Source organism: Protopterus annectens, chromosome 2.part1 (assembly GCF_019279795.1).
Source record: "Protopterus annectens isolate FY-2018-M chromosome 2.part1, PAN1.0, whole genome shotgun sequence".
In the NCBI taxonomy this organism is placed as follows: Eukaryota; Metazoa; Chordata; order Ceratodontiformes; family Protopteridae; genus Protopterus; species Protopterus annectens.
In genome coordinates this window covers 1,705,227,438-1,705,246,386 of record NC_056729.1, presented here as the reverse complement: position 1 = coordinate 1,705,246,386, position 18,949 = coordinate 1,705,227,438, and the positions used below count along the sequence as shown (strand labels likewise).

General features: G+C 41.8%; 1 protein-coding gene across 1 annotated transcript in view; it reads right to left on the bottom strand.

Moving 5' to 3' along the window:
• The window catches only part of PEX14 (peroxisomal biogenesis factor 14), a 2,179,090-nt gene that overhangs the window by 1,789,358 nt on the left and 370,783 nt on the right, over positions 1 to 18,949 (bottom strand). The window contains exon 2 of the mRNA XM_044063151.1: positions 5,788 to 5,838. Within this exon, the coding sequence (XP_043919086.1) occupies positions 5,788 to 5,838 (51 nt within the window). The remainder of the gene's footprint in view (positions 1 to 5,787; positions 5,839 to 18,949) is intronic.

Genomic DNA, 18,949 nt, shown 5'->3' with positions numbered 1-18,949 from the left:
GTGAAGAAACAATAAATACAAGGGTAATTGACTTTGCTCCAATTTTAAATAGAACATGCTATTATTACTACGGGAAAATGAGAGGATGTAGAAATAAGTATTTATTTGAGTTTAGAAATGACTGCAGATGGCTGTGAAATCAAAACTGCTATGAAAAGTAACTGGAAGGTATTGATGGGAAATATGGAGGCTGTTGCATAGTAGTAGGAGGAACAACTGTTTTTTTTTTTTTTTTTTTTACTTATAAAAGATAAGCATATAGATGCCGCGGTGGTATGGCAGTAGCATTGTTACCTCACAGCAAAAGGTTCTCCCGTTCCATTCTCGGCTGGGCTTGGGAATACCTTCTGTGTGGAGTCTGCATGTCCTCCCCACGGTTGGGTAGCATTCGAAAGACATGTGTGCGTAAATGGGCGTGCCTTCGTTGAAGGTTGGGCGTCGTGCTGGCACCTCGGCGTTTCGTAAAAATCTACTGCCAATCATTAGCGGACTGGAGTTTTGCTGTGGCGACCCCTTACCGGGAAAAAGCCGAAAGACAAACAACAACTTAAAAGAAAGATAGCAATTTAAAATATTTATTACAAAATGATAGTGCTAAAATAAAATATAATTTTATTATTAAATAGAAAGGAACTTACAAATGTGGTACCTGTGGCATTTGTAATTAGATTTATGAGGAACCTTTCATAAATTTAGAAGATTTGGACAGAACCTTAACTATTCTATGACAATTTACTTTCTCATAGATGTATACTGGGCTAATGACCATTGGGGCCTTTTTAAGCCTAGCCATGGATCCCAAATCTCTGACAAGTTCTGGTACTCTTAATAAGTGTACACAAGCTGCCTGTGTCCATTACAGACAAGGTGCCAAATCACAGATGAACTTCCTGCGGATCATCCAATTGTCCAAGTTGCACTTGAACTGGGTTAAGGAGGAATTTTGCTTCACATGAATGGTGAGCCTATTCCAGAGAAGGAAGGGGTAATCGCCTGGATACCTACTTGACCCTCCAGCAAGTTCTATTTATATTACAGGCAAGGTATAAGTCTTTAGAATTGGTAATTCTAGTGTTGCTTGTTTTGCAGATATACAGAAGTCCAACAGGGTGGAGTCTGACAATGCCTTGTATGCTAGGCATCGGTCTCCCCTCAACAGCCTGTAGGAAAAAAATATATGGGGATAGGGCTTTGAGACACTTTTTCTGCATCCATATATACAGAGAAGGACAGCTATACACTGGGCAGACTTAATAGGATTCATCTTCCATGAGTACATTCACACCCACAGTGTTTTTTTTAATACTTTTCACTGTCCCTGTGCCTGCTTACCATCTTGCTCCCCATCATCCAGGTATCCATGAGGCATTTCCATTTTTTCTGGCATTAACCATTCCTCCAAGCAGCTGACATGCATGCATGTTCAAAGATGTAAAATTTCTCCTGGGGCCCATGACAAATTTCTCCTATCCAGTATTAATAACCAAAACTGGGTCTGTCCTAAAAACAACCACTGGCTACTGTGATTAATCCAAACAAAAATAAATTAATTTAATAAAAGGGCCCGTTATAATTCATTTGTGAACTTGTATGTCTTTCCTGCACATGATCCATGAAAGCTATTACACAAATATGGCTAATTAGCAGAGCTAAATGCACATCTGTATACTTGCATCTCTGTCTCCTTTAGGCATTTGCATTATAGTAGGCTATACCTCCTCCGCCCCGCCCCTCCCCCAGAGATCGGCAAGCCAGCATCAGCTCTCTGTTGACTTCTCCAGTAGCTGGTTCACAACTAGGGCTTTATCTATGTATTCCACACAGCACATTCATAACCATATTTTCATTACAAGGTCTGCAACTAAACATATGTATTTTGTTTGTTTACCATGTTAACAGGCTGCTACAAGTCCCTTTTGATTTAGCTCAAACAAGTTCTTTTAACTAAGCATCTTAGCAGTCATTGGGCCAAGTACCATAATGAAAATAAAAACAGATTTATTAAACAAATTATTTTGTAACTTATCCCTAAATAATAAATTTCCTTCTGTACAGCACACTTGTCCCATTAACTGCAATTTTCTGGTAATATAACATAGAAAACTTCCCGTGTAGCAACCAATTAAAAATAACATGACAAATACGTACAATCATGACAGACTTGCTATGCATGCATATTGCATTATGGATATAGTAACCCTGAGATGGACCTGAAAAAGGTCTCCTTGGGATTAGTGTTCTATCCTGGTTAACAAATACAAATCATGGCCCAGCAAAGCAATGCTGAAATAAAATTTTACAAAGCTTGCTCAGAAATACATTTTTGCATATAGGAAGCACCTAGACAACAAAGGTTTGCACTTTTTTTTCCTTTTTCTTTTTTTTTTAAAGAAGAAGAAAACATCTTGCACTGGGTGCAATACTCCATAAAATGCTATTATACAACGACCCCCCCATTAAATATTCAAAAACATGCACGCCGATTGGTCAGCGTGCACGTTGTAAATCAGAGTTATAGTAATGGAAAAAGGTCTGGTCGCCCGGACTTTTTCCATTACTATAACTCTTTTTTTTTACAGCAACGGAGAACGCAAGATCTCTGTTGCTTCACACTGTCTCGCTATGTTAAACGACAGAGATTCTCTGTTGCTTTTTTTAAAGCTGTCTCGCTATGTTAAACTCATTTAACATAGCGAAACAGTTTGTAAAAAGCAACGGAGATCTTGCTTTCTCCGTTGCTTTTGCCCACAGCTCTGATGTACTGCGTAGGCATGCGCAGTACATCAGAACTGCTGCAGAATACCAGACAGCTGTGGAAGGGCAGCAAGGAGGCATTATACAATGCCATTATTAAGAAAAGTAATTATTTTTTTTCTTAAATAATGTCATTGTATAATAGCAATAGCCCACTTCTGGGTGTGGGTAATGCTGGATTTACCCATGGTTGCCTTTGTTTGGCCACTCGGGCTTCGCCCACATGACCAAACCACACCAACTGTGGGTAAATCCAGCATTACCCACACCCAGGTGTGGGTTATTGCTATAATATGTCCTCCCCTAATCCATTCCCTCCAGTACTGCTCTATTCAGTGTGCACCTTTAACTCCCAGTGGGTGTGACTTGAGCCTTTAAAAAATGAAGTTATCACCTTACAGTTCTAACAGATACTCATTGACAGAAGTCAAATATGAATACGATTGCGTTTGTCATCATGTATGCTTCAAGATAAAATATTCTGATATCTTGTATGTAGCATGCTTTTGGAATTATTAATGCAAACATGAACAAGCAGTACTTGATGCTTAGACAAGAGTAGGCGGTAACTGCAGAAACGGCTGGAGACGCACTCGGCTGTAATCAGTACAGAGTGCTGCAGGCAAAACTATCTCTTTTACTGTATCTTCTGTGGCAGTATATTACACAATCTTTCCATCTTCAGCTATCTTTTTTTTTCCGTTTATTTTACAGCCTACCTCTCAACTGTCCAGATTTTCGCAGAATGTCCAGATTTTTGTCTCATATTTTTATCTGCTCCTCATAAAATTTGTGGTTTTCTAGCAAATCAGTGAGAATTGAACTCACTAAACAAGGAGGTACATTTAATTGTCAGACTTCATATCCTTCAGAAAAAATGCATGCTAACACGAATTCTGTTGTTTTAACTGCTTTTTAAGTTAATAAGAGCAATATTTAAAGTCTTTACTTATTTTTGGACTTTTGCCCCCCCATAAGTTCAGGCTTTGTACAGATTTCTTGCATTAAGAGGTTCAGAACTATGTTCACAAACACATCTCTCAGCAGTTTGTTGACATTCTAATTTATGTGCCTGCGGATAACTCCGCACAGGCATTTTGTGTAAATACTTACTTCCAAATCTTTTGATGTCTTTTTGAATTTACTGTTTACACTGAATTTGTAGCCTTTCCCTTCTGACATAGTCCGCAATGTAATAACCCTAAAGGCTGGGAGTTATTCAACACTATGTTTTTATCGTGTACTATGAATTGCGCAGAGAAGGTTGGCATGAAAATTATTTGCTGTTCTTTCTGACTTTACTTATTCATACCTTTTCTTAACCACACCATAGGAAACATATCAGTAAATATATAAACTTGCAATGTACAGTGTTGAAGCACCTACGCCGTTTTTGTTTTAAACAAGACCTCACTATATATACTCTGCAAGGAATTTAGCAGAGAGGTGACCTCTCCTAGAATTGCACTCTGACCTCTGTATGGGGTCAGAAAGATGATGTTAACCATAAATGTACATCACAGACTTCTGAGGAAAGAAAAGTATACACTTCACATAAAACCATTGTCTAAGACCAAATGAATAATGCTACCTTTTCAGTAAATCAAAGACTGTTAGGGGTTACAAAGGTATGCAGACCTCTAATAAAATCTAAGCCATAAACAGAGAAGGACCTAAGAATGACATGTCCTTTTACAATAATTAATCATAAGTAAATACACAATGCACATTTGGAACTATACCTCTCCTAATGTAAAACAATGGGCAAAATGTGGAACACTAACAGCTTCAGCTAGGAAGCTCACAACGTGGTTAAAATGTGTTATTTTATATTTAACAGTTATTTTGATGAATTAATATGATACAGTATTATTTGCCCTAGAAATATGTCAAAAAAGACTCATTCGATGAATGCATGACAGACCTTTTGCATTGTGGAACAATGGGAAACACAGTTTTTGAGTCTCAAAATGAAGACAGTTGGGAAGCATGCATACAGAGAAACTAGCGAGGCTGGCATTTTCTCCTAAGTAATGCATTACAGATACAGATTCACAACAGACAAGTATGACATTGCAAGTGCTGTGTTAAAACATACCTTCACTTATTTTAAACCCTGCAAGTTATCAAAGTAGCAATACCTGCCTAATTCTGTACACATCTTCCCTTTGACACCTGCACTAATGGTGTAGAAATAGCATCTTTACTGCCCACTGCTTAATATAATGTTATAGCAATTTGTCAACCAGACATAATTATTTAAAGCTGTAACCAAGTCCAAGGTCTTTTTCCCCCAGAAAGACAGGTATACAAAAAGCAGGAATCTAAGATACTGCAGATGCCATAAAATGGATATAGCTTACTTATCAGAAATCTGAAAACTGTAGGTTTAAAAAGGCCCAGTACGGCTAGGTCTATTATCAAGTATGGTTTGTTAGAAGGCATATGGGTAACAAACGGCAGAATCATTGCTCTAAATTTACATAATACGTTAAGAAACATAGAAATTAAACAGTAAGTGTATGTTAGCCCAAAAATAACACTTAAGCAACAGGCATGTTCTTTTACCCTTACTTCCATTAGTCATACAATAAAGCTGCAAGTTGGTCAGCTAGTAAGGCAGAAAATGTATGAGTGACAGAAGTGGGTTTAGGTGATGCCAGAGAAAGTTATGTTTAGCGCAGTACACAGTATGCAAGCCTATCAAGAACAGCAGTTTCATTAAGTTTTTCATGGCCTTACAACTTCAGTGCCATAACTCTGTAGAAGCCAGAGCAGGAAGCTTGCAACTTTAGTGAAACACCGGATAAGTGCATGATGCTGACATGTGGGTTTTCAAAGGAAAATAACAGAATAAGGAATGGATAATCATATACCACAGATACATACAATACATTCCTGCTAGGGGCCCTCCCCATTATCATTAGATTCAACTTAAAAGTCTGCAAAAATTTGATGCGGTTGTACTTGCAAGTCTTCAACAGTACTAAATATTCAAATGTATGTATAACTCATAATATGTGCATGTCTTACCAGTTGCTCTCTTGGAGTTGCAGAATCATCCTTTCCCTGAGGAGAGCCTGTCTGGAGAAAAATAAAATAAAATAAACCAGAGCAAATCAAAAATGAGACAACATTGCCATCTACTGGACAGTATAACATGTGTCTTAATACAAACTTCTAAACATTGACACTTGGTTATAACCATTACAAGCATCAAATATTTTACTTACGTTAGCATTCTTATACCGCATAAAAGCTAGAAACAACTGTTTACAGGAACAAACTAAATATCCTGGTTTATTTAAATGACAATTCAGAGATTTTGTTAATTAAACCCAAACCTCAGCAATACAACATACTTAAGCCTGCCAAACAAAACTCTTTGCCTACTTGCACATTTACTTCTATGTTCATAATTCCACAGGATGACGTTTTTGCAGTGATTAGACTACTGATATTTTTCTGTGCATGTGTTGGTGTGCACACATGCATGTATGCATGTAAGCCTGTATGCGTGTCCTTATTCGATTAGCATTCAGACTACTACAGATCCAAGTTAGTTCTTAATCACAATTTCCAAACTGCGGTCGATTCCAAATGGATACCTTGAGACCATGAAATAAAATTCATGCAAAAATATGAACGTAGAGAAAACCCTTGAGCAATAAGGATGAAGTGCTTGCCAGATCTCTTTGAACATCTAAATTCACTCTCCTTTCCAAAATGTCTGGTTTCCTTACATACCTTCAGTGCTTTCCTAATTCTATGTCATGTATTCTTATATAACATCGTGTTTCAGATAACCTCGTTATTCTCAGAGTCTTAGTATAGTGGCTTGCCAGATTACTATTTGTTAACAAAATAGTTCCTGTATCTCCTTTGATCCCCCTGCTTCATCTTTAACACACAGCCTCTAGGTCATGAGCACAGCTCACATGAGGAAACTGTATATTCCTGCACTGCACCCCCTCACTACATATGATGCAAATATTACTTTCTGGTTCATTACTACAACATAAAAATCTATCATCTGTTTTCTCTGTCCTGTGCTACAGGGACTATTAATACATATTCTGTCACTTGCCATCATATATTTTGTGACTATTACACAGATCTTGTACCCTATGATGTCTTCCTCTGAACATTTCCTGCCATACATTATTTAAGAGAGAAGTCTCAAAGACTGCCTACACCCTACTTAGGGTCTCACTGGCCTTTCATATTGGAGGTATGACCCTTCTTCCTTCTCCATCACTTCAGTCTCCTATCACTTTACCTAATTCCTGTCATGCTGCCATCAAATGTTAAAAGTAACTGTTACATACTAAACAACATGCATGGGCACTAATGCAGACACTGGAAGGGCCTTAAATTAATGTAAATAAAAAGTGAGATGCATGAAGTTCTGGACTGAAATCTACTTCAGACAAACTCAAGGTTATGCTGCTCAATGCTAGGAGCCTCAACAGACAACTCTACTCCCTGGATGCACTCCTCACCTTGGAAGATGCTGATATCTGTGCAGTCACTGAGACTTGGTTCAAAACAGCAGACAGAACCCTGGACATACAAGGCTACAATGCCATCCACATGTTCAGAGCCCAAAACGAGCATGAAAGAACCAAGGATGGAGGTGTATCCATCTTCATTACATCCAAACACACCTAGAGATGGGTTAAAAAGTACAACTCCCTAGATCTACTCTAGGTACAATGAAATGGTAAAACACCCTACTACAGCATTGCTAGCTAAGGGTCCCCCCACCATGAACCAAGAGAAACACACCGACTACTCGGACGTGCTAGAATCACTCCCTACACAGCCAAACACTTTGGTCATGGGATATTTCAACTATCCTTCCACAGACTGGACAACGTACATGATCAGAAATAATATCACCCTGAGGCTCCTGGACTTTGTTAATTCAAATGCTCTGTAACAGCTAGTCTGCACCTCTACAAGGTACTCAAATGTCCTAGACCTGGTGTTCACCAACATGCGGGGTTACTGCACTACCCCCTGTGTGCTGCCCTCCCTGGTGAGGTCAGACCATAAATCTGTCTTGTGTGAATTAAGGATCAGTCTGGCCAACCCCAAAGGAGCAAACAAACTGAAAAATTTCTCCAAAGCAAACTTTAGGCTACTAAGCAAAGGTATAAAAAGTTTCAAAACCCCTGCTAATACAGCTAGCAATGACTCCTCTGTAGAGGAGTACATAAATACCCCGTATAGACATTTAAGTAACTGTTTAGACTTGGCTGTACCTGTAAGGATCAAAACCAGATCCTCCCAAAGAAACAAGCCACCCTTGTGGACCGCAAGTATAAATAGGTTATATAACAAATGGAAAAAAACTTTTATCCAAAAACAAGAGGGAACCTACTCACCAGAGGAAGAATTACTTCCACAGCTTGAACAAGCAAATCAGATATCTTGTAAAATCCTCTAAAGCCAATTACGAAGTTAAATTAGTATCTCTCGCTAAAGACGATCATAAGGCATTCTTTAGTTATGTCCGAAATCTTAAAGGGAATGTCCAGCTATGTGGTGAACTGACTGTGGATGATGCTACTCACACTGAACCCTAAGAAATTGCCAACCTGCTGGCAGGCAGACTTTGTGCAAATTTCACCCCACTCTCCCCACCAAACACACCCCAAAAGCCTCCCTGTCACCAGTCCACTATCTAGCATCTCCAAAGAGCAGGTCATATCCACCCTCTCCAAGGCCAAAAACACATCTTCCATGGGACCAGATAACATCCCAAGTTGCTTAATAAACAATCTAATACAAGACCTAGCGGAACCGCTTGACACTCTCTTCAACCATAGCTTGAGCACTGGCTTTGTTCCAGCAAAGTGGAGAACAGCAACAGTAATCCCTTTACACAAAGGGAGTCCATCAACCAACCTTGGGAACTATAGACCCATAAGCCTAATCAACCTTATCTGCAAGGACATGGAATGAATCATCCTGGACCTTATCAACAAGGACATAGGTGATCAAACTCTTGACCCAACCCAAGTTTGGCTTTGCTAAGGGCAGGTATTGCTTATTAAACCTGGTGGACTGCTTTGAGAATGTCACCAAAGCCCTGGATGAACGCAAAGCAGTACATACTGCCTATCTTGACTTAGCCAAGGCCTTTGACACAATCCCCAACTCAAGTACCATTGAGAAACCTTCCCAGCTAGGAATTAACCCATACGTCATTAGATAGGTAGCAAACTTGGCTCACCAACAGAACGCATACTGTTAAAGTTGGGGATTCCACCTCCACCAGTAGACCAGTTACCACTGGTGTACCACAGGGATCTGTACTGGGCACTCCACTATTTGGAATCTACTTCTCAGATGTTCAGGAGAAAGTAGATGGCCCATGGCTTACCAAGTTCACAGATAACTGCAAACTAGGTGCAATCATTGAGTCCCTAGGGGAGAACACAGACTAATGATTGGTGCCAGAGTCATGGTCTAAAACTAAATGCAAAAAAGTGCGTCACTATCCCCCTTTGGCAAAGAAGTGGCCTCTGCAAATTACATTATAGACAGCACCCCCTAAGTTCAAACACAGTGGTGAGAGACTTGGGAACACAGGTTGACAGCATAAACTTCAATCACCATGTCTCCACAGTGGTAAAGAAAGCCTTCTACATTGCACATCTCATAAATAAGGGCATTGCATCCAAGACTAAGGATGTTACAACTCCTCTATACTATGCACTCATCAGACCATGAATTGAGTAAAATGCTGCCTTTTACATGTACCTCACCAGACATCTGCAACAGCTGGAGAGACCACAGAGGTTTCTAATCAAGAAAATTGAGGGCCTCCAAAACATGACCTACAAAGAAAGACTGAAGGCCCTGTCGCTGTACTCTGTAACCTAGAGGCTGCTGATAGGCAGCCTGTGCCTGGCCTACAGAGCTATCTCTGACCCTGCCCTAATGGAAATGTTGCATGTCCACAAATCAAATGGGACAAGGATCATAGAAGGTTACTAGACTAATGCCCCTGGGGCCTTTACAAGCCTAGCCAAGAGTTTATCTCCAAAAAGAAACCTCAGTCAGCACCTGTCACCACTGTCAATGAGGGACACAGGTGGAACCCCTGGGATGAATTTGTGGTGTCCCATCCACTCATCAAGGTTGCACTTGAAGAGGGTCAGCGAGGTGCTCTGTTTGACATGTATGGGAAGTCTATTCCAGAGATGGGAGAGCCTCTGGGAGACTAACCTGTCTCTCCAGCAGGTTTTGTTAATGTCACATATTAGGTTCAGGCCTTTTGAGCAGGTAGTGCTTGAGGAGTTAGACTTACTGATATGGAGCATCTCTAGTAGGGCAGGGTCCAAGATTGCCTTGTAGGAGAGACACAGATCACCCCTGAGCAATCTATGCAATACCGAGTAGAGTGACAGTGATTTGAGCCTGTCTGCATAGGACAGGTGTTAGAAGCCATGGATTCTCTTTGTGAGGTATTTCAGTGGCCTTTCTAGTTGGTGTAGATGTTTGGAGAGGTACATCCCCAAAAGAAGCGTTACACTCAATTATTGGTCTAATGAGGGAGGAGTATAGAGAGGTAATAACCTGCTTTTTTTTTTGGATGCAATCCTTTTACTTATGAGATGAACCAAGTAAAAGGCTTTTCTGACCACTGATGCTACATGATGGTCGAAAGTGAGGTTATCAACCTGAGTGCCCAAGTCTCTCACCACAGGTTGTGTGCTTAGGGGGTTGTCGTCGATGTGGTAATCAGTAGGGGTCTTGTTTTTGTCAAATGGTATGATGACGCATCTTTTTGCATTTAGCTTGAGTCCATGACTTTGGCACCAGTCATTAGTTGCTGCGAGACCCTCTTGCAGTACATTAACATCGTTTGGGGAGTCAATGACAGCACTCAACTTACAGTCGTTGGCAAACTTGGTCAGCCACACGCCTTTTGTCTTTGCTTGTAGCTCCGAGAAATAGATGCCAAACAGCAGGGGTCCCAGGACAGATCCTTGTTGAACTCCACTAGTGATAGGTCTGCTATCGGAGGTGGAGGTGCCTATTTTAACTTTGAGGGTCCTGTCGTTGAGCCAGTTGGCCACCCACCTGAGAAGATAGGGATTTACGCCAAGTTGTGCTAGCTTTTCGATGATGCCCAAGTGGGGGATTGTGTCAAAGGCCATGACCAAATCAAGGTAAGCTGTATGTGCTGACTTTCCCTCATCCAGGGCCTTGGTGATAGTCTCAAAGAAGTCAACCAGGTTCAGTAGGCAAGATCTGCCTTTGACAAATCCGAACTGGGTGGGGTCAAGGTCTTGGAGATTGCCTATGTCCTTATTTATGAGATCCATAATAACACATTCCATGCCTTTACAGATCAGACTTGTCAAGCTAATGGGGCAATAGTTTCCAGGATCAGTAGTGGCACCAACTTTGTGCAAGGGGAGGCCAATGGCGGTTCTCCACTCTGCAGAAATGAAGCCAGTACTTAGGTTGAGTTTGAACAGGGTGCTCAATGGTGAAGCCAGTTCTTGCTGGAAATGGTGCAGAATACATCCTGGATACTATCAGGTCCCATGGAAGCTGTGTTTTTTTTTGGCTTGGATAGGGCCTGTAACACTTGATCTATGGAGAAATGAGGTGTGGGACAAGTATCAGGCCTTTGGGGGAGTCAGGGGGGTGAAGTTTGCACTGAACCTATCTGCTAGCAGGTTGGCTAAGTCAACAGGATCAGTGTAAATTATACTGTTAAGTACTAATTAGGAACAAACCTGGGCTTTTCCACTGAGATTCCTGATGTAATTGAAGAAGACTTTATGGTTTCCCTTTGTTATGGAGGCTAGTTTCAATTCATAATTGGCCTTGGAGATTTTCACTACTGATCTAATTTGCTTGTTGAGGCTAAAGATGGACTTTTTCCAATTTGGAATTTTTTCCCTTTTACCCTTGGACAACAGTTTCTTCCTTTTGTTGTAAAGCCTGTTGATAGAGGATGTCCACCAAACAGGTTTGTGTTTCCTTGAAGAGCAGGTTTTAGTTCTGTTGGGTATGGCTGAGTCCATGCAGTTGTACAGGTGCTTGTAAACTGCATTGGCATACTGTTCAGCATAGTTGTCTGCATCCTGGGTGGGGGGGTCTGAAGCTACATATACCTTCCCTTAGGAGGTTGTAGTTAGCTTTTGAGAAGTTTTTTAGCTTGATTTCAGCTGGGGGGGTTGGGTGGGACAGAAACTTCGAATGAGACAGTCCAATGATCTGATCTAACCAGAGGAGGACATACTATGTGAGTGGTGCAGCAGTCACCCATGTTGATGAGAACCACATCCGGAATGTTATCTCCCCTTGTGGGGGATAAGACAAGCTGGTCTAGTGCGTTAGAACTAATGAAGTCAAGGAATCATTGAGACAGTGTGTTAGTGCAAGAATAGTTCACCCAGTCTACGGTGGGGTAGTTGAAGTCACCAAGGATCAAGGTGTTAGGGAGTACCTTGATGGAGTCTAGTAGATCCAAGTAAGAGGAGTCGGTGTCTTGAGTCAAGGAAGGGGGTCAATAGCTAGCTATAACATATGCACCGTGCCATCCACTGCAGGTATATACACATACATATGCACCGTACAATCCACTGCAGGTATATACTAAGCTATTGATCAGTGGGGATCTTAAGAAACCTAGCCTTAACATTCCTAATGTAATTTTTAGCCCTTATATTCTGCATACGAATAACCCAGAGACAGGAAGAACAAGGATATGCACCGTGCCATCCACTGCAGGTATATACACATACGTACGCACCGTGCCATCCACTGCAGGTATATACATATACACTATGCCAGCCACTGCAGGTATATACATATACACCATGCCAGCCACTGCAGGTATATACATATGCATCACGCCATCCACTATATACACATACATATGCACCATGCCATCCACTGCAGGTATATACATACACACATGCCTGCAGCTCTGGCCAGAATCAGTAGAGATAAAGTTACAGCAGGCTATAAAAAGGCCATTACAAAGGTCCTTTCCATTGCCTGTCACCTCCTTTATAGCTTAAACTCATAGAGGAGGACTACAAATGGGACAAGTCAAGCAGATAATTCAGTGACAGAAGTCCCAAATTTGTAGGTATGAAAACCATCTTGATTACAATGTAAAAAGCGCCAGACTCCTTAACAGATAGCAAGGCAGAAAAAATGTTGTGGTCTTCTGAACCTGTGATGGATCAAAGACAGAACAATAATTCTGTGCTGGATCAATGTCACAGTAACAATTTGTAAGAGTAATACTGATGTAACTGCCACTTAGATTCACAGGTACTTACTAAGCTATTGATCAGTGTGGATCTTAAGAAACCTAGCCTTAACGTCCCTAATGTAATTTTTAGCCCTTATATTCTGCATACGAATAACCCAGAGACAGGCAGAACAAGGATATGTTGGGACAGTTATGTATTGCCCCTGTCCATGAGGGGCATGGGTGCTAAACCAGGAATTTCTTATCCATTCATCCAAGTTATATTTGAGCAGAGTAAGAGAAGTACTTTGCTTTATGTGGAGTGGAAGATGGTTCCATAGAGGTGGTATTCACTGTGATATATGCCTGTCCCTCCAACATATTCTATTTATGTTACAAAAGAGATTGAGAGCCCTTGAGTAGGTGCTCATGCTACCAATGGCCATGCAATGGGTAACAGGTCTGACAGGATACGAGGCAGAGGTCGCCTCTTAGTAACCTGAGTGATACCAAGAAGAGGGATAAGACATTCAGATGGCCTGCATAGTTTTTGTGATTCAGACACTTGATTTTTTTTTTTTTTAGTTATAAAGTGTGGTCTCTCCAGTTGGGATAAGTATTTGAAGAGATGCATACTGAATGGGACATTATATTGAAAGACTGGCATGATGACAGCAGAGTGCAGTGGAATTATTACATCCCTGGACCTGTACAGTATATTTTAAATATGCTCTGTACGATGAGAACAACTTCCTTACAACAGTGGATACATGGTGATTGAAGGACAGCTCATTCTTGACAAAGGCTGAGGCTCCCAAATCCATGACTACTGGACGAAGTTTCAAGGGTGTGTTAACACTGTGACAGTTACAAGGGAAGTCATGCTAGCCAAAAGATACAACTGTATATTTCCTGGCATTTAGTTTTAGTTCATTGTTTTGGCACTAGCCATCTGTTTCAGAAAGGCCCTCTTGGAGGACTGTGGTGTCCTCTGGGGAGTTTATGATGGCACCACTTTTCCAGTCATCTGCAGACTTGGTCAGCAATAAACTTTTGCTTTGACATTCAAGAAATAAATGCCAAACAGGTGTGGTCCACAGACTGAACCTCGGAGTACAATACTACTGACAGGTCTTTTAGAGGAGATTGAGCCACCCAGCTTAATTTCCTGGGTGAGCCAGTTTTTTATATCACAGTTACACTGGGATTTGTATCTAAGCTGGGAGAGTTTATCTACAATACCAGAGTGTGGGGTGGCATTGAATGCCTTTGTGAGGTCCAGATATGAAAAGTGTACTGTTATGCCCTCGTCCACTGCTTTAGTAACCTTCTCAAATAAGTCAACCAGGTTATGCAGGCAGGATCTGCCCTTGACGAATCCAAACCGGCTTGGGTTGAGAGTTTATAAGTTACCCAAGTCCTTATTTATTAATTCCACAATGCTCCTTTCCCTAGTCATACAGAAGAGGCTCATCTGACTTATGGGTCTATAATTACCCAGGTCTGTTGATGCCTCAGCTTTAATTGCCACACGGTTTTATCTACAGAAAATGCTCCAATTCCACCAGTTGCTTCTGGCATTTCCTCCAGGGGGGGATGACATGTTTCAGGAGTGGATTCAGTTCTCCAGAGAGCTCCTGTCACTTCCCAACAATCCCCCTAATAGAAGTGAGGATTTCGCCAACCTTGATAAGAACAGCCTGATTAGAATACTTCCCTCTCTCTCCTGAGCTGACAGAAGCTCTGCCAAAATCTGTTCTTAGTTATTTTCCATGGCCTTCCAAAACTCCCGCACTGAGACCTTTGTTTCAGTGACTGCCACAGCTGTTATCTTCCTGACCTGTTAGAGCGTTATGGTAATCTAAAATGAAATTTCTCCCCCACAAGCACTACACATAAGATTTCTTTCGTAATCTGTTAGTTTCCAGCATTGTTAATGTTCATGGCGTAGGGTTGGATATTTTCCACCATTGTTAATGTTCATGGCCTAGGGTTGGATATTTTCCAGCGCTGTTAATGTTCATGGCCTAGGGTTGGAGAGTTTCCAGCACTGTTAATGTTCATGGCCTAGGGATGGAGAGTTTCCAGCATTGTTAATGTTCATGGCCTAGGGTTGGAGAGTTTCCAGCATTGTTAATGTTCATGGCTTAGGGTTGGAGAGTTTCCAGTGCTGTTAATGTTCAGGACTACTTCCACAATAAGCAGAGACTACGTTACAGCTCCTCACCACTGCCTCAAAATGTTGAAGTCTTGAAAAGGAATCATATGGAATTCACATCAATGACCTATCCAGGTATAAGAGAAGCTTTTTCCACACACAAGCATTGGTTAGGCATTCCCAGGCCACCATTGCTACACAATGTGTTTCCAAGGTCTTTTCAGCCCCCTGTCAGGCTGTCTGACCTAACTTCACCACTATGTGGTGATTAGGTGATAGTTCAGCACCTCTTTTGAACAACCACCCAGAATGAAAGACCAAAGCTGTGATGAGTGGATTAAAAAAAATGATCACCATCTTTTGGGCAAAGGTGCTCTGGTTTTTGTTTGACTTTTCGGCTTTTCCCGGTTAGGGGTCACCACAGTGGAACTCCGGTCCGCTAATTATTGGCAGAAGATTTTTATGGTGCCGAGTTGCCAGCTCGACGCCCAACCTTCAGCGAAGGCATGCCCATTCACGCATGTCTTTCGGAGGCCACTCGACCGTGGGGACATGCAGACTCCACACAGAAGGCACTCCAGCTGAGAATCGAACAGGAGAACCTCTTGCTGTGTGGCAATAATGCTACCGCTGTACCACCGCGGCTTGCATTGCAAAGGTGCTCCGGTACCAAATGTTTTTTTATGAGCAATCTCATTTCTGACTATATTTGTTATGGACAATCAATGACCATCACAAAAGTAAAAAAAAAATCATTATCCTTCAAGTCCAGATCAGGCAAAACATTCGCCCCAATTTCCACCTCCTCCATAAATGCACCATCAGAACTCCAGAGGAGGAAAGCAACACCAAACACAAGTTAGGTGCATAAAGGTGACATTTTTTCTACTGACACATACTCCAGCTGTAAGGCATTTGTGAGAATTTCTGCAATCACCAGGAGAATCTCCCAAGAATCAAGCTTTTCAAGAAAATAGAAGCCTGATTTCAGTACTAATACAGTGAGTATATATGCAAGACCAACTAAATTTGTCTGGTACTTTTCAACTTGAAATGCAAGCTCTGTTTCCTTACAAGGTTTATGAATTAATTTACTATTGTATTTAGGGCAGATGAACACAGACATTTCTATGCAGCTTTTTAGGTGCTGCTAAGTCAGAGGTAAGTGTGGCAGCCCTATCACCTAAGTATATTTGTAGGGGAATGTTAGGAAATTTAGCACAGGTCTTGTACAAGCTGCAGTAGATTTAACCAACAGAACTCCCTAAAGATGGTCTAATTTGGTTCATAGGTGTGTACTACGCTAATGGCCCTGGAGCCTTTACAAGCCTAGCCCATAGGATTACACTGACATTGTGCAACCCAACCTTAGCTCCCAGAGCCTCTGTCAAGTAGAGCCACTGGAGTGATCCCCATGGTGAATTTTGTACTTCCCATCTACTCATCAAGATTTCTATTGAAGAGGGCCAGTGAGGTGCTCTGTTTGACATGTATGAGAAGTCTGTTCCACATCATGATCAGTCTCTGGGTTATTAACCTGTCCCCCCCCATCATGTTCTGTTGATTGTGGTAATAAGGTTGAGGTCTCTGGAGCATGTGGTGTGGAGGAATTTGGATATCTTCAGATGTAGCATTTCTAACAGAGCTGGGTCAGACATGGCTTTGTAAGTCAAGCAGAGATCGCCTCTAAGTAGCCGAAATGAGACAGAGAATACTTGGGAGTTTTTTTGAGTCTGTCCATATAGGACAAGTGTTTAAGGCCTAGGATACTCTTTGTGAGGTACTTTTGTGGCCTCTCCAGTTGTTGCAGGTGTCTAGTGAGGTACATGCCAAATGGGGTATTGTACTCGATGATTGGCCTAATGAGGGAAGAGTAGAGGGAGACAATGACCTCTTTCTTCCTGGATGCAAAACCCTTAGTAATGAAATGTGCCACATAGAAGGACTTTCTGACCACAGTGGCAATGTGGTGGTCAAAAGAGAGGTTGCTGTCAACCTGTGTTGCCAGATCTCTTATAACACCTTCTGTGTTCAGTGGACTACCATCAACGTGGTAATTCATGGGAACTGGGTTTTTCCCAAAGGGGATGATGACACATTTTTTGGCATTGAGCTTAAGGCCATGGTTCTGACACCAGTCGTTGGTCTCAGTGAGGCCTTTCTGTGGGATATCAACATCACTTGGGGAGTTAATAACAGCTCCCAATTTGCAATCATCTGCGAACTTTGTCAGCCAGAGTCCCTTTGTGTTGGCCTGGACTTCATAGAAGTAGATACCAAACAGGAGAGGACCCAGGACTGAACCCTGTGGGACTCCACTTGTGACTGGTCGGTAGTCTGACTTGGGAGTCAGCTACTTTCACACTGTGGGTTATATCTGTGAGACAGTTTGCAACCCACCTAGTGATACAGGGGTTGATGCTTAGCTTAGTGAGTTTTTCTATGATTCCTGAGTGGGGAATGGCATCAAAGGCCTTGGCCAGATCAAGGTAGGCTATATGAACCATGAACCACCTTGCCTTCACCCACATCTCTGCTGACTGACTCAAAGAAGTTAACCAGGTTGAGGAGGCATAATCTACCCTTCACAAAACCAAACTGTGTGGGATCCACAGTTTGGAGATTCCTTATATCCTTGTTTATTAGGCCCATGATGATGCATTCCATAGCTTTGCATATCAGACTCGTCAGGCTAACGGGGCAATAGTTCCCAGGGTCTGTAGTAGCTCCTCCTTTGTGGAGAGGGATGACTGTAGCAGTGCGCCATTCGGTAGGGACAAGGCCTGAGGTGAGGCTGTGATTGAAGAGGGCATACAGGTGAGGTGCCAGTTCACTCTGTAGTTCATGCAAGAACCCAGCCAGGGATATTGTTAGGTACCATAGAAGCTGTAGTCTTGGCCTTGGACAGTGCTGTTTTAACCTGTGCAGCAGTAATACTGGCTGCCTGGTAATCTACTGGTATTGTGATTGGTCCTTTGGGGAGGGGTAAAGTTGGCACTGAATCTGACGGCCAGTATATTGGCAAGATCTCTTGGCCCGGTATAGGAGGTACTATTGTGCAGTAGCTCAGAGCAAATCTGGGTATTGCTATGGAGATTCTTTACATAACTATAGAAGGCCTTGTGATTGTCTTTACTATATACTGAAATTCTGTTTTCGTACCTAGCTTTAGAGGATTTGATGTGGGATCTCAACTTTTTGTTGAGACTGATAAGGGAGTTTTTCCAGTCTTGGGACATCACCTTATTCCGCATCAGTTTCATCCTCCTGTTGTAGAGTTTGTCTATGGCAGGGGACCACCAGACTGGCTTCCTTTTTTTTGGAGGAGAGCATCTTGGTTCTATTGGGTATGGCGAGATCCATGCATTTGTGTATGTGTTCGTACAGTACATTTGTGTATGATTCGGCAGTCATGCAACTATTCTCCATTTGCAAGGGTGCCATGAAGTTAGCCACCTCTGTTTTTAGGAGCCCAAAGTTAGCTTTGGAGAAGTTTTTCATGGTGGTTACCTTTTCAGGGGGGGTGAATTTCCAAGGTGATTAGTTTGTGGTTAGATCTAACCAGGGAGGAGTTGACTATTGGTTTAGAACAATGGTCACCCATGTTAGAAATGACCAGGTCAAGGATGTTGCTATCTCTAGTGGGGGTAAGAACAACCTGGTCCAGGGCACTGGAATAAATGAATTCCAGGAAACGTTGGGCAAGTGCATTGGTACAAGAGTAGCTTTCCCAGTTAATGGAGGGGTAGTTGAAGTCGTCCAGTATGAGAGTGTTAGGTTGGATCCAAATATTCTCCAGGGTG